We start from the raw sequence: 15,623 nt of genomic DNA, 5'->3' as shown, positions 1-15,623 counted from the left end.
ATTCTGAAAAGCGAGGCAGCGGCACATCAGCTATTCGCGGATTTTATTTCAACATTACTAATCATATATTTTTATATCTATATACAGAGGTCAGGTTTACATTTCGCTGTTAATGTTTTTCCTGATGGGCTTTGCTTTCATTTCATTGTTCATGGTACTAACAACATGAGGGTGTTTATTTGAGAGTAATTCGTCATAGGCGTTTTTTTAACCACACTTCAATTCCATATTGACTGTAATTAAAAAAAGACAATTTAAAGATATGCAAACTATCATACATTCACAATTGTATTTTAAAATCAAAACAATCGTGTGCTCAAAATTTGACAGGACAAAAATGTATAAAAGTTGGCGCTCTTCTCAGTTGAAAATCTTCTTTTAGGTGACATAAGACAAGCATGTCCTAAAAGTGTCCGCAAGAGGGCAGTGTTGGCCACATTAATTATGAACCCTTGTCCAAAGAAAAAGGTTATAAAACAGCAAAACTTTAGGATATAAAATCTAACTAAGGGTGCATCTACTTGTCATTTTAATTAATAATTGCTCAATAAAAATTTTTAAGGCGTATCTTAAATACATTCCATGGTGACACGGAGTTGTGAAGTGTACCTTACTGTGCCCAGTGCGTGCACGCGTAACAAATGAATGTGACACACGATTGTGAGCTGCCCGAGTGACTGGATGGTGGTGGGCTGGTGGTGAGAGATTCCAGCACGGCTACGGAACATTTCCGGGATGACTGAAGAAAAAGTTGAAACTCGGCTGCCTTGACTTTTACAAGAAAGAAAAAAAAAAACAAGTTAACAAGACTTTCCGTCATGTGATGCCCCACCCGGAAAAAGTGCAGAGTCTGCAGGGAAGCGAATGCTCTGTGGCGTTCCTGGATCCGATTGTGTGTTTTTTAACAGCGACGTTTGCTTGTGTTCATGTTAAAACTGCAGCCAAAGTTTGACCTGCGCAAAGATGTGGAGGCTGACATTCGCAGGAAGGAGGCGGCGGTGTGCAGGTTGAAAGGTGAGGCGTTCACATGCTGTCGGTCACATGGCACTCGTACAAAGACAGAAACTCAAAATATGCAACGTAGACTTTTGTTTTTCTTTCACTTAATTCCCATCAAGTTTGTGAGCGCTTCTCACAGTCAGGCTGCGCACAATAAAAGGCCAGGTCGAAAATTGCTTTTTTACTGTTCAGTGATATGCCAGCAGCTGTGAGATGGATTATCTCGGCAAAGGAGAAGTGCTCACAACCACAGATTTGTCAGCAATATTTGAGAAAAATGAGCCTTGAGAGCATTTCTATTCTTGATTTTAAACTACACTTGCACATGTACGATTCCTTCAAAAGAAGGGGAAACGATGCGGAAGGTTATTGATCCCCAGGTGTCTCTGAAGCACAAAATGCTCCAAGCGAGCATACTGTGCTAAAATGATGTTGCAGCACCGGGGCAAATGAAAATGATCGACAGTGTCAGGAACCTTTTATGGCGCAATACCGTAAGCTTGGAACAAAATAGCGAGTGTGTGTGTGTGTGTGTGCGTGTGTAACAACAGCTATTTTACTTTTTGACAAGTAGACGTTTAAAATGTAAATCATCAAGGCTGACTCCGATATGGGATATAATAAGCATCATTCAAATAACGATGCTGTGTTTGCAGACTACTCCGGAGCAGTGGACATTTTAATCCTCAACACCGAGAGAGATGGGGGCATCCTTTACTCCTGGAAGGTTATTATACAAGTTTCTTTTTTTGATATTTTAAAGTCAACCTACAAAACCTTCAGGCTTCCAAATCCACTTTTTGGAATAATGTTCAACCTTGTAATCACTGGCCAATAACAAAAATCGACGTTGTGGTCTGACGAGACCAAGCTTGAAATTGTGGGCAGGAAAGCTTGCTAGCTTTCATTTAAGTGTTACTTTAGCGCCAACTTGTGGCCACTTGAGTTCAGGAGTTTCATTTTGACAAAAGTTGTTTCGTCTTTTCTCAATTAACCGCCTCGCAGATTTGTACTTTTTTGTGTATGTTATCAAGTAGTGACGTATTTCATATTCATGAAAAATAAAATAAAAAATGAAAAAAATTGAGGGAAAAAAAATTGCTAGCGTTGGATATTGTGTGTGCGCCACGTCTCATCAAATGGACTCCAAAATCAAACTGCATAAAGTGCATGTTCCCTCCTTCCACTCCTTCGAAACTATTTGGGGATTCGGGAAACTTTTTAAACCCTCAGCGAATAAAGTTGTCTTCTGAAACCGCTCTGCGCGGCATACATTTTTAATGACACGCGCGCCAAACAGATTTTGGAGGTCAACGATGGCCCTGCAAAGAGTTTTTTTTTTTTTTTATTATTTGCTGCGTAGTCCTTGAATTAATTAAACGGTGCAATCATCTCGTAGGGATCAACCGGGACCACCAGAGTCGGGAAATATGACTCGAGCACCAAGCAGAATAAGGTGACCTTTTCCACATATTTGACTTTTCCGAGTTCAAAACATTGACATATGCGCCTGTGTGTGTGTGTGTTGTCATGGCAACAGCTCCTGTACACCTTCGACGAGCAGGTTAGCGTCAGCAGCTGCTCCCTAAACAAGGAGGAGACGTTGTTAGGTGAGCCCCACGTCAAAAATGGCAAATTCGCAACTCGAAGATGCTGGCGAATTAAGCGCTCTCTTTTCCGTCTCGCAGCTGTCAGCTTGGCGCAAAACACCCGCGGGGAGGAGCACCTCAAGCCACGTAAGACACCTTCAGCTGCCGCTTGGTTCGTACGCGTCTGTTCTAATTCCCCGCCCTTAGTGTCCAAGTGCCTGACGCTCCTGATTGAGATCCATCCCATCAACAACACCAAGGTCTTGAAGGCGGTCGACTGCAGGGTCAAAGTTCAGGTGAGAGCGTGCCGCGACGACGCGCGACGAGCAAGCGAGCGGCCTTCCACAAATGTCCGCTTTGATTTAGTTCCTCCATCCGGAAACGGAGCGCAGGTCAGCGCACGAGAGCCACCTGCTGCTGCTGACGGAAGACGGATGTGAGCCTCCATCGCAGATCGCCCAAAAAAGCGGCCCGCGTGTTCATCTTGTTGTGTGCGTTTTCAGATGTGGATCAGTACCACGTGCTGCTGAGCCGGCATGACGGTTACAAAGTGGTAAGGTGAACTCGGCATGCCTGCCATCAAAGCGCACCTCCCCGCGGGTGATTCAAATTCCGAGCTTGAATTGAAACGTTTCATTCCTGAAACACGCTTGACGTTTATTGTAATGACTTCTCCCCGGCGCCGCTACAAATGAGAAATGTGCTTTTTCTTTTTTAATTGCTTTCACTTGAGCTGCGAAAAGCCGCTAATACGGCCCATCGTTGCAATTACGGGGAGCAAACCGAAACGTATTTTAGGGCTTAAAACACAATTTGAGCGGCACGTCGTGTCGGGCAAACAGGTGCTGGCCAATCCGGAGCGTTTGTCCAGAACGGCCGAGCGGGTGGCGGAGGATTTCTGCTGGGTGCAATGGGACGTGCGCACGCAGAGGCTCTACCACCTCACCCAGACGGTAATACTTGGCGCATATTAAATACGCGAGGTACAAATCCGATTTAAACAAAAGCGTTTTTTCCACAGGACAAGTCGGTGCTGCGATGTGTGCAGTTCTACGACAACCGCAATTGCGAAACTGTGGTGACTACAAACCCGCCTCACTTTTAAATCGCTTTGTCGCCCTCTTGTGGCACCCATGCGCAACAACAAAACAACCTTTGAAGCAAGCGCCAATGATTTTTTTTTTTTTTTTTACGATTCTCATTTACATTCCTGCTGAAAGCTTGTTGCGAGTCGTGCAGATGTCCTGTCTATCATTCTTATCGTCGTGCTGCTTTGTGTTGCTGTCTCACAGTTGGAGCTCCCGTTAGAGCTGCCGGCTAACGCTTTCAGCGCCGTCAAGTAAGGCGACAACAAGTAGTCAACTGTTTGCCATTTTTTTTTTTTGACAAAAATGTATTGGAATATTTTGGCATGTGGCCACAACATTAGGTACTCGAGCACAATCCCGACAACCTGGCGGTGCGAATTTGTGCAGGGGTACCTAATGTTGTGGCCAGTGCGTAGATATAAAGGTGTGTGCGTGTAACAGGTTTGTGAACCTCGGTTTCGACCACCATTCCGCGTCGAAGCCAGACCGAGTCAAGATGGAAGTATTCACAAACCGATTAGGTAAAACGCATTTCACATTCACGCCGCTTCCGTTCAAATGTCACTAACTCACACCTTAACGCCGTCTTGTGTTTGTTTGTTTTTCCTCGTTGGCAAAACGAGAACGTAAGTCCCTCGCCCCGACGCAACGAAACAATGATTGGATTTCCGCTATTTGATTAAAAGCTGCTCGGAATCTGCGTTCACGTGGCCTCGCCTCGCTGATTGATGCGTTTTGAATGACGAGATCCTGATTTGAATACCGTCGGCGGCGCAATCAACTTCTCTCGCTGCCCTCAAACGTTTTACAAATTCTGCTCACGCGTATCGTGAAAATGATCACGCTAATATATTTTTTATATTTTACGCCAGGAAGTATGAGCGTGTGCTACAGTCGAGCCGCTTGCGACAAATCGGAGCTCATCTACTCGCTGGTTCTACTCCACAAAGGTGTGTGTGTGTGCGTGTGTGTGTGTTACCTGCAGTCACGCGTCTCCCGCTGTGCAGGGCCAACATGTCAACTCATTTTCCTTTTTCATCCTCTTTCAGACTGCAGCAAGACGTTCCGGGTCACTTTGGGGCAGCCGACACGGGACGGCGTGCAGCTCCAGCCGCTCTTCATCCCTATAGGTCAACCGCACACACACACACACACACACATGTAGACAGACGCTTCGGCTCTTTTAAGAGAATTTCCAAACACAGCTGAGAGTGTGTGGCCTAATTCGGCCTAATTAACGTCCGTACACGGACAGCCGAGCATCGTGCGCGCTGACAAGCGAGGTTGTTATTTTCCATATGTAGGTTACTACGTGGTGGTGTATCTGCACGCGTGCTTTCTGCACTGCATCAACACCAGGCAGCAGGAGATGCTCTGCCACTCCCTCTTCCTGTCTGGTAAGATAAAGTGTTCCTCATTTTTTTTTTTTTTTTTAACTCTCATTTAGTGTTATCCCACTGAGCGGCGTTGGTTTTACGTGCTCGGAGCTGTACGCAATTTACCTTTGTGACCGTTTCCTTCAGCATAACATATTCTAGCTATCCATTTCTGAAAAAAAAAAATAAAAAAAAAACAGGCCGCGATGCCGACTTGGGCCTACCGTCAAAGTCCGGAAGCTTCACAGTAATGCACGCGGAGGAGGAGTCAAGCACGGCTCTGTTGGACCTGACAGGCGGGACGATCCACGCCGTCCAACTCAGCGCAGCCCGCCTTCTGCAGATCCTCCACTCTCGCTCGTCACTCGGGTGAGCGCCACCTACAGGAAGGAGAAGGCAGCAGCATCAGCCTGATTCAGGTGAAAGTTTTACGATGTTTCTCCACTTCATCCATCACCCAAGGAGACCAAACAACGCGGCCGACGCTCAACGCCTGGCCGCCCTTCATTGCCTGCTTCTTCACAGCGGAAATGACCCCAACGTGGAACTGGAGGTACGCGCCGAAGCAGAGAGGCTGGCATTTTAAGCGCCGCGGCGTGTCCTCGACACGTAAACAAACTTTTAAGTTCAAAATAAATGATTATTTTTTTTGGTGGGGGGGGCTCTGTATGCCTGCAGATTATTGAGTGGCTGTGTGACAATGTCAAAGTTCTGGACTCCTTTGACCAGATCCAGGAATTCATTCTAGGTGCGCATTAAATCACAGCTGCCATTGACAATTATAGAAGTCAAAAAGTACATTCATTTCATTCCCGAAATTATTTATTTATTTATTTTCAATGAATTAATAAATTTTTAAAATTAATTAATTTATTTTTTTTAAATTAATTAATTAATTTATTTCTTAATTAATTAATTCATATATTTTTTTTGACAGCATCTTTATACAGGATAAGCTACCAGAGGTTCCTCAGCCTGGATAAACTGCTGCCTTGCTCAACGGTTTTTGACACGAAGGTAGCCTCCACTTACCATTCGATTTCGCCCTCGCACCTGTTTCACACTCTCGACCTCGCAGGAGGTGCCGGCGTGCCTGACGCAGATCCCCGGTGTGCTGTGCACCACTCGCTTGCATACCGAGTCCGTCTTCAAAGGGAAGGTGCGTGAAATTAGATGATTTCTTTCACTCTTCGTTTTGGAAAAGCGTTGAATTTCCAGTTTGTTGATTGAGTTCTTTTTTATTTTTTTTAACCTGAGTTCGACAAAGTTATGCAGTGTGCTGGCTGTGTTGTGTTCTTGTCTCGCTGCTCGGTGCAGGCCCGGAGTCTCCCGGGCTTCTGGTCGGAGCTGCAGTGGAACACAGAGAGGACAAGATATTTCGAGGCGGATCCCGACCCCAGATACCGAACCTCCCGCGTTCAGGCCTGCTGGAGCAAAATTGTAATGCTGTGAAGCAAAAACAGGCCAACGCGCTGAGAATATTCAAGTCTGTTCCATGCTCGCCCTTGCGTTCTTTTCTTTTAGGTGACCGAGAAACCATCCAGCCACGTGACGCATCTGTTGGAGAATACGAAAAAGTACGGGCCACTTTCATGACCATTGACGGCTAAAGACGTCAATTGTCCAATTAAAAAAAATTTTTTTTTTTTACTTGGCTGGTCGTGAATGAGTTAAATGTCAAATGTGCATTCGACTTGTCAGGGTTACCAACCGATCTTTAAAACGCAGAGGGACAAGAATCGTATCGATTTGGAATTATACTCATCAAGAGGTGGTCGAGGTCAAACGTCAAACCGGCCAATAGTCACATTCCCGGCGTGTCGCATTTCTTCCGATCTTTAAACGCCAAATCCTATTGATTATCAATATCAAGCAAAAGCTGATTGAGATAGCAAAAAAAAAAAAAAAAAAATTGCCTTTTGGTCATTTTTCCAGCTGTGTGCATGTCATCTTTGAAACAATCTTGCTCGGACTTTCAAGGATGCCTTCCCGAGCAGATAGCTTATTGATTTTGAAGGCCAGTCAATACACTTGAAGCGGTCGAGGCAAATGTTTTTTTTTTGGTCAACATTTTACCGGCTGCATTTTATAGAACCATCTTCAGATGATCAGGAACGATGACTCCACGTTTAGAGGAAGGACCTTATTGATTTTCAAGCACATGGTGGGAGGAGGTTCACAACAAAAGTTTTTTTTTTTCTGTTTTCTAGGGTCCTCGCCATGGTGGACACTTGGCATCTTGGTAAGTCAGTCGAACCTCAATTATTAAAAAAACTAAAAAAAATGGCGAAAGAAAAATGGAGTAACAGAATAGGGAGAGGTGAAGAATGCTGAGCTTACGTAACAGCGCTCCCACTTTGGTGCCTCCTGCACAGCTGCTGAGCATCAAGCCCCAAAAAATCTTCGCCTTCTTCAATTGCATTGGATTTATGACTTCATATATGATCTCATACGGCGTACAGACAGACTAGCGCACGATCATAACATGCATTCAAAGGGGAGCCCATAAATGATGATGGAATCCAGATTTCCAACGTTTGCCATGTTGTTTTTGTCAGAAAAACTTTTCAAATTAAGAGCTAGCCAGCAGCTTGCAACAAAATTTATGCTTCGGGACATCATTTTTAATGCTTGTAAATGTCATTTAATGACTCTTAATGCCCGGCGGAAACTCAGTGCATGTTCGTATAAGTCATTATTTAATCTTTCATTGAAATATTAATAGATTTAACATTTGGGCATAGACGACTGCATGAATTAAATGTTTGAATAAATATTATATCATGTATATAAAAAAAAAAAAAGGATTCATTATCAGTATAATTTTTTTTTTAAGATATAAAATGCCCAAAGTCTGAAATAAACCACAATTTTGTGAAAAATAAGTACCAAGTGGAACTATTCTTGGCCTATAAATTACTAAGATATAAACCCCCCCCCCCCCCCCGCCCCTCCCAGAGTTTACTGCTGCCATAAAATGTGAAGTCACGCTGCTGCAAAAAATGACAAAAAATGGATTGGGCTCACTCTCGTTCTCAGTGGCGCAACTGCAAGCTTAAACGCTCTTATCATGTTCTGCATTCGCGTGTCTTCGGAACTTGTGTGGAAAAATTTCATTATCAACTGATGGACTCCATCATTCATTCATTCATTATTCATCAAACTGGAGGCACCCCCCCCCCTCCCCTCCGATTCATCTCTAAAATGTCAATGTGGAAAATGTAAAGGGAGGAAACCCCCCCCCCCCCCAGAGGAACGCCAAAGTAGTCGTGCAAAATGAACAGCGACGCTATTAAAACATTTACATACGCGTGTCTGGAAGCTGGCAAATATTCGTCCGAAAGCGAAAATGCAAATAAGGAGCTAATGCTAATGTTTCCGCTAATGAGAACGATTACCTGCATCTTTTTAAAAAAATAATACGCGTGCATATTAAGCAGCTCGCTCGCTCGCTCGCTCGCATGCTGCGCTCTGAAAGTTGTTACAGATGACATCAAAAAGGCGGCCTCTCGCGTATGCGCGATTAAATAAAGATTACATATGAAAGTGTGAAATTATTCATCTGCCCGCAGCGGGGAAAGCAGTCTCATCACCCCCCTTCCCAAGCTTTGTGATGTTTTTTTCAAAGCCAAAACACACCCCAAAAAGAATCCATTAATGTCTTAGATTACCCACAATCCTCCGCTCTGCTTAAGGCTTCTTTTTTTTTTTTTTTTTTAAAAAACATCCAATGCTAATAATGACCAGGTTAATGAGGTGAATTGCACAGGCCCACCTGAGACTCCGGAAATGTTCAGTTTTTCCGTCTGCTGTCTCCTCCAGACAGGAAACTGGTGCCACTTTTCCAAGAGGACGACCACCAGCAGAGGTTGCTCATCGGCCTGGTGAGAAGAAGGAATCATACGGTTACCCGCGGCGACCGTAAATATGCGCCGAGATCAGAAATGGCCGCTTTATGATCGTTACGTATGGATCCTGGATGAAAAAGCGAAGCGTGGAGAGTCTGTGTCAGTCAATGAATGGGGCTATCGCTGCTACTCGCCTTCTCACGTATCTCAAACTCTTCTTCATTTCCTTCTTGTTGCCTCCCTTTGTATTTTTAGAATACAGCGACGGCGGTTTGTATATTTACGAAGCGTTTTACATCAAGCGATTCTCGACGACCATACAAGGGTTTGACAAAATCTCCGTTTTAAATGTGAACCTCGCTCTCCAATCTGAAAACTGATGACTACAACTTTGGAGCTTCGGGCTTTTCGGTGAATGAAAGCTGGCCGACGTTAAAAGAAGGCAATTATTTCCCTCCTGAAGTGTTATCTGGTGAACTTTCCTCACACAATCACATGAGCCACCAATTTCTGAAAAAAAAAAAAAGGCGACACTTGAAGTTTTTTCCCCCCAAACAATTTCTTATCCCGCAGCTTTGCCTGCGCTCAGCGCGATTCCAAAAATTGCAGATAGCTTCAGTTTAAGAGTTCACCCAAGATGTTAGCGCGCCGCTTGGACTATTCTTAGAACGACCCGGTCGTCCGGTCGCCCGCTTCCATCTTTTTCCCGCCGCTCTGCTTTCATCTACATGAGCCCAAACAGTGTGTGTGTGTGTTTTTTTCCCCTACTTTATTTTGTGTGTGTTGTAGACGGTGGAGAAGCTACGAGGGCATCTGAACACGCACCTGCCTCGCCTGGGCAAGAAGAAGATAGATTCGGTGGTGGTTAACTATGTAGCCAAACTGGTCAGTCTCTCCGAGTTGTTGTGACAAAACGTCCCCACTAATATTCCAAGTGTGTGCGTGTTGCAAGATTATACTGGAGATTTTTTTTTTCCCCTCCAAATCACTCTCAAGGATTGCTAATATTATGTTTTATTCATTCGCTGCCATTGACGGATATAGACGCCAAAAAGTACATTCATGCTTCACCCAGAGTAGACAATGTGACATTTATCAAAACAAGAAAACTGTGAATGGCACCGAGCCCGGCGTAGATCTGTCGGTGGAAAAAAAAAAAAAATGTGATCCTACACCTTCACATCCACCTATTTGTCATCAAGATGGATGCTTTGGCTCCGCCCCAAAATGCAATGCAAACCTTCTCTGTATCAGCGGCACTTTACACCAAGTTTTATGGAAATGAGTTGAGTATTTTTTTTTTCCTTAATCTGGCTGACAAACAAACATATAACCTCCGCCGCCGGTTGGAATGCAGATGATTTGGAATTGGAAGGGGTGGGGGGGGGTAATGATCCGTTGCACACACCCGCTCAATTGGACAACTCAGGCCAAACGTCCAAAAGCCCATCGCCCTCCGGATCCTCCACAAGGACCCGTTTGCCGCTTATTCAGACGAATGGCTGCATTGACACAAGTTGGTGGGAGGGGGGGAGGGAAATAGATGACAGCTTTTAAAGAGCCAGGAAGTTCTGCTGTGATAGATTGCGACTCCACACTACATTATTGTCAGCGTTATTTATTCGCCGTCGCCCCCGTTGCTACGGACAACGGCGATACATCGCTTTTTATTATGCAGCGCAAGGACCGGGCGAGGAGTCACTGAATACATATTGAAAGTTGTGTTTTGAAAAAGGCCGGGGAGGTTTTTAATTATGCAGGAGAAACACTCTTGTGGATGATGGTTATTACTTCCCTCTTCATCGGAATGACGCTTTTTTTTCATATTCGAACAAAGGATTTTTTTTTTTTTTGTGTGTGACCCCGTGTTTCACCTTTTCAACAGATTTAGAAACAGGCGCCCGCTTGAAACGAGGACGGCTGTGAAAGAATTTCACATGGATTTATATAACCTTACAAGAAGCTAGAAGTAGCCAATTGAGTGAGCCAAAACAGCCGGGACCTTTGTTATTTGAATAACCGAAACTAATCGCCAAAAACATCAATCGAGAGTCTCGGCTAACGGGTACGCTGCTATGACAACATTGACTCATATGGCGCGTTCCAAAGCAAATTATTGACACAATAAAATCTAATTAAATATTTTAGACGATTTTTCAATATGATTGTGGTAAAAAAAAAAAAAAAGGTAATTGGAGATTGTGGAAAGTAGCTGAGTGTCTTCCTGTTATGTTCAGTATGAGATCATGTGTGTGTGTGTGTGTGTGTCATTGATTGAGTACACGTTTTCGTGTCACCAAGCGCAGTCGAGCGATCCAACATCGCTGACAGACGTATGGCGAACGGATGTGCCCGCTGGCGTGTCGTTTCGCGCGTTCACACGCCAGCCGGGCTCGGGTGGAACTGAAAATGGGAAGTGTGGCTTCCAAAGAGGGAAGTGAGCACATGGGCGAGCCAACCGAAAAAATAAATAAATAAATAAAATTTTTTTTTTTAAAAATGGATGATGCAAAAAAGATGCGTTGTGTTCCGGCTTCAAGATGTTTGCTCAAATTCCCGCCTTTGCCTCGAGCGGGAGTTTCATTAGAATCTAATTGTACCTCTTGTGTGTGTGTGTGTGTGTAGCTGGAGCTGATCCGACACATGCTGGAGTCAGTCTGGCTGAAGCACAATCTTGGCCCTCAAGTTCTGTGCTTGTGAGTAACCCGTTAGTCGTATTCCAAAGTAACAGTACTCTTACTTGACTGCGATGGCCGCGTTCCATTTCGAAACGCTTCCACGTCCAAATGTCTCCCCCCGTCTCGTTCCAGCACACAGCGGGCCGGACCGGGCGAGTGGGCCGTGTTTCACTTCATGCTTCGGATCCTGGAAGCCGCCAGGGGTCTTTGTATGCCCCTCCCACCTGGTACCTTCAACACACACACACACAAGCAGCTAAAATCAGAAAATGGCAGCCGGTTCAACATGAGCGCCGTTTCAAACGCGTGACTCGGTTGTTCGTCTGTCGTGGTGACCCGTAGTAATCTGTTGCTTTCTTTCGGTCAGGCTATCACACCTTGCTGGCGGCGTTGGCTTTGCGCTGCCTCCCCCGTCACACGTTCCTGCAGTACGTCGACCACCGCTTCCTTCAGCTCACGGAAACCTTCGTGTCTCGACTCATGACAGGTGCATGGAAAAACAAACACAGTGAACGGAACTCATTTAATCCCAGCCGTCTTCACGGATTTTGACTCATTTTGCAAGCCCTGCAGAATATTCTAAAGATATAAAAACATGCAGCTAAAAAAAGCAAAGACGTATATATACGTCTTGGGGAGGCGCAGCATTGCAAAAATATTCAATTTGTCATGGAGTATGACTTTAAAGATTAATTTCTCACCATGTAATAATATGAACAATAATACAGTAACATGAATAAAAAAATATAATATGCCCAAAAAAAAAAAAATTGTTTTATTGTTTTCTGAAACAACAATTACGTTAAATATCACCGACCACATGAGGTAGCCCTGTGATATCAAATGCGTCAATAAAAGCGTAAATCCCTTCTTTGTATTTCTGGTGTGTTCAGATTTGGACAACAGTGCGGCCAACGAGCAACTCAAGTTCAGCGTATTAAAGCGACTTCCTGGGGTACGTTTGTTTATTTCCACCTGTCTCGCATTACAACAATGCACAATCGCATCTACGAGTCGCGAGGAAGTTTCAATGTCCTCGACGTAGTTATTTTAAGTCTGGCGCAAACAAACCACAAATCAATTGCGTAACCAAATAGTGGACGTGTTTTCGGGCCAAATCTTTGGGAGTGGTCCACCACTGTGTTACTTGTTGTGTAACATCCACGTGCTAAGTGGTGTGGGTATGTTCATAAATGTGTGTGTGTGTGTGTGTGTGTGCCCCCTGTCTGCATTGTGATTAGAGGAATGTTGAGTGTTTTGTGTCTCTGTTCTGTTTCCTGCCAGTCAGATGGTTTTTTTTGGGGTGAGTTTGGGAAGGTGTGCAAAACACACACACACCCCCTTTGAATCTATCCATTTATCTATCTTGGAAAAAGTGTGTCTGAATTGACAATTTATTAGGCGACGTTACTGTAGTCAAAGCGTCAAAGTGTGATGCAACAAATCTCGCCGGTCGCCACGACGGTTTTTATCGCGTTCCGTTTGCTTTCGATTTATTTTGCATGCCATTGCGCCGGGGCTGTAATTTGCAGCCATGTCAAAGCGAGCCGGTCAGACCGAGATACCGAGGCTGAGTGTTGTAAATAATTGAGTGGCAAAGTGTCACCATCGGGTTGAAAATATTCATCTTGGGCGGGAAAAAAATAAATAATAATTCAACTCTGATTGATGGGCGCGCCCGCGCGAGTGTGGATGTGGTTAATAGAAACGCAACGCGACTCTGTATCAACATGACCGATGGAGCGTCGATTCCTTTTGCTTTTAGTATTAAATATTAGCACGGTGGATGATATTTCACAAGCCCCAAAATAGAAAGTGACGTTTTCATACGCTCCTATTTTTTTTTTTGTAGAAGCGCATGGCGAAATTGAAATTTTTTTTTTTTTTTTTGTGTGCAGGCAAGCAAATTCTACCATATGTGGGATCATCCTGTCAGTTCAGCTTCCATCTCCAGAGATTACGTCAGTAATCTGTTGGGGAGACAAAATAAAAACAAGGTAACACACACACACACACACACACACGAGCGGTTATCAATGCATATGCAGAACGGCTTCTCCAAATTCCGCAACATCTTTGGCCTTTTTCAACTCATTTCTCGCTTCTTTTTGCCAGAAGCCAAAAAGGTTTGAAAGTCAGAAGCATTTTCCCACTCGTCTTTCTGCAGGGATTTGCTTTCACCGGCAGAGACAAAGCAGGCTTCGGAAGCGAGTTGCTGCCGCTGGCGTACTTGGCCAAAGTGCTTTGTGATGTGGAGCAGCAAGGTAATATGTGCGTGGATTTGCAAGTGTGGATGCGTCTCACGTGGAATCGTCTCCAAAAAAAAAGAAAAAAAAGAAGCTTTGCTCCTCTTTCCGGTGCTCCAGCTCTGAACCCCTTCGAGGAGCAGGAGAACGTGGACGCCGCGTTCGTGGAGGAGACGGCTCTGAAACAGACGCTTATTTCGCTGGGCTTTGAGGGAAAATGAAAAATGATTCAATGGAAGGAGAAGGCCGCAAGCTGGGATGTCGGCAAAAAGGGAGAAATCATTTACAGTTGTTTACACGATAATTCATGTCAGGGAATTTTTTATATTTTTTTTTGGGGTGGGGGGTTTAAATCAATACAACCAAAATCCTTGCACATTCTTTTACAATACATCAAAGTAGAGTCAGGAAAATCACACACTACGATATTTTGATTGTGCGCGTGTGCACTTTGGCCACCAGGGGGCAGTATGTGGAGATGGTCACAGTTGCAGTCATACTAGCCATTCGTCACAGAGGATAAAGAAAATATGCTCGTGAGATGATTTGTTAGCCCGTGCAGCGCGTTTTAAATGGTTTGTTAGCGTTAAGCTAATGGGATGGCGTTATTGTCCCGTTTCATCGTAAACTCAAAAGCGACGACGTGGCAATGAAGAATTTGAATTTATCGCCGCCGTCGCGCAATTCACTCATCGCTTGTATCTCAATGCAGTCCACGTGAAGCGAACATATTTTGGGTCAACCTTTGCCGACAGTCGAGTTTCATGTGGACCTTGACCGACTTATCGGCCTGCTTTTGGTCACAGACGCATTTCGGGCGAGCAGCTGTTCCGCGTAGGACAAACAGCCGCGGGGGAGACGTTTTAAAACGGGATGCAATTATGACTTCAGAGCAAATCGAAATGAGGAGATAAAGACGAGCGCGGCGGGACGCGCTTGAGGGACGATTAAGCGATTGTTTTGGAAAATGGAGTGAGTGACATTTGGTCAGTGATGAGGGAAATCATTGGGAGTGTTTTTTTTTTTTTTATTCTTCTACAGCACAGTAAGAAAAAATGCTTTGATAAAGTTGTCAAGTTTCAAAGAAAGATGGTAAAAAAGATCCCATGTCCTTATTTGGGAGGAAAACTGCTGAGTGAGCGATTTCTCCATCGGGATTGTTTGACACGTTGAAGTATTTCCTGTAATGATTTGACTGCCACACATTGTTCCAATATTTGGATCCACTTGGTCATGTTTGAGATAATGAAGGAACAAAGCAACGGGGCGACATGAGACAGGACGTTTATTTGCACAACACGTTGCAGAAAGATGTCGAGCAAATGCTTTGGGAATGGATCACGTCAAACAAAAGGAACGAAAAAGGAGATGAAAACAAGACAAAGCATGAGTTGGTCTGTTTTGAATCGTGACTGAGCCATCAATCACGGTCCACTTTTTTTTTTTTTTTTTTTTTTACTGTAAGCTGTCTCTGGAAAATGTCTGTGTGGTACGTGTTATTTTTGGGCGTGAAATGGCAAACATTCTATAGGTTTGGAATAAAAGGGAGAACATTTTTCACTGAGTTTTTTTTAATTTTATTCATGTTTAATATGATTCCAATTTACTCTTATTGTATTACAAAATATCTCCAAACATTTGGTTTGCATGTTTTGAATTTTTTCAAATCAGCAGTCAGGAAATGATCTCAGCGAGAGACTTGGATCGGAAAAAAAACTAAACAAAAAAAAATTTTTTTTCCGGAATTTCTGTTCTTGAAGCGGGAATTTGAGTTCCGCTGTCGTTGCCCCCCCCCCCCC

At 44.2% G+C, this 15,623-nt stretch overlaps 1 protein-coding gene and 1 long non-coding RNA gene across 4 annotated transcripts; one reads left to right on the top strand and one right to left on the bottom strand.

Annotated features, from left to right (window-relative positions):
• Nucleotides 1-141: 141 nt before the first annotated feature.
• LOC148341279 (uncharacterized) lies at nucleotides 142-15,596 on the bottom strand. Its single transcript, XR_015839780.1, has 9 exons — nucleotides 13,492-15,596; nucleotides 11,956-12,055; nucleotides 11,641-11,809; nucleotides 8,828-8,933; nucleotides 6,305-6,399; nucleotides 6,085-6,198; nucleotides 5,277-5,432; nucleotides 4,656-4,800; nucleotides 142-771 (listed from the first exon to the last, which is right to left on the bottom strand). It is a non-coding gene; the product is annotated as an uncharacterized LOC148341279 (long non-coding RNA).
• On the top strand, nucleotides 639-15,384 carry gsap (gamma-secretase activating protein). Of its 3 annotated transcripts, XM_088281609.1 has the most exons (32): nucleotides 639-1,014; nucleotides 1,656-1,726; nucleotides 2,399-2,455; nucleotides 2,540-2,609; nucleotides 2,688-2,735; nucleotides 2,796-2,884; nucleotides 2,955-3,024; nucleotides 3,092-3,141; nucleotides 3,431-3,541; nucleotides 3,610-3,666; nucleotides 3,881-3,927; nucleotides 4,118-4,197; nucleotides 4,549-4,626; nucleotides 4,726-4,806; nucleotides 4,981-5,073; nucleotides 5,253-5,421; nucleotides 5,515-5,605; nucleotides 5,731-5,800; nucleotides 5,990-6,069; nucleotides 6,131-6,211; nucleotides 6,370-6,492; nucleotides 6,577-6,629; nucleotides 7,263-7,294; nucleotides 8,875-8,936; nucleotides 9,690-9,785; nucleotides 11,526-11,596; nucleotides 11,711-11,805; nucleotides 11,946-12,065; nucleotides 12,472-12,533; nucleotides 13,477-13,575; nucleotides 13,746-13,842; nucleotides 13,945-15,384. In XM_088281609.1, exons 1-32 carry the CDS (start codon nucleotides 927-929, stop codon nucleotides 14,043-14,045), a joined length of 2,592 nt encoding a protein of 863 aa, XP_088137735.1. In that variant the 5' UTR covers nucleotides 639-926; the 3' UTR covers nucleotides 14,046-15,384. The 3 variants fall into 3 exon arrangements, with proteins under 3 accessions (XP_088137735.1, XP_088137726.1, XP_088137717.1); XM_088281600.1 differs by having other exon boundaries at nucleotides 2,688-2,884; XM_088281591.1 differs by having other exon boundaries at nucleotides 2,688-2,884; nucleotides 11,946-12,086; nucleotides 13,746-15,384.
• Nucleotides 15,597-15,623: the final 27 nt, after the last annotated feature.

The sequence above is a fragment of the Idiotropiscis lumnitzeri genome, chromosome 2 (genome assembly GCF_059441095.1).
Source record: "Idiotropiscis lumnitzeri isolate Australia: NSW breed Sydney's pygmy pipehorse chromosome 2, RoL_Ilum_1.0, whole genome shotgun sequence".
Classification (NCBI taxonomy): domain Eukaryota; kingdom Metazoa; phylum Chordata; class Actinopteri; order Syngnathiformes; family Syngnathidae; genus Idiotropiscis; species Idiotropiscis lumnitzeri.
This window is presented reverse-complemented; position numbering and strand designations above follow the sequence as displayed.

What these genes read in the sequence shown, in the direction of transcription:
- gsap (XM_088281591.1), top strand. Translation starts at nt 927, where the DNA reads ATGTTAAAACTGCAGCCAAAGTTTGACCTGCGCAAAGATGTGGAGGCT. An exon ending in ACCCCAACGTGGAACTGGAG is followed by an intron (nt 5,606 to 5,730) that starts GTACGCGCCGAA and finishes GTATGCCTGCAG; the next exon opens with ATTATTGAGTGGCTGTGTGA. An exon ending in GGTGGACACTTGGCATCTTG is followed by an intron (nt 7,295 to 8,874) that starts GTAAGTCAGTCG and finishes TGTCTCCTCCAG; the next exon opens with ACAGGAAACTGGTGCCACTT.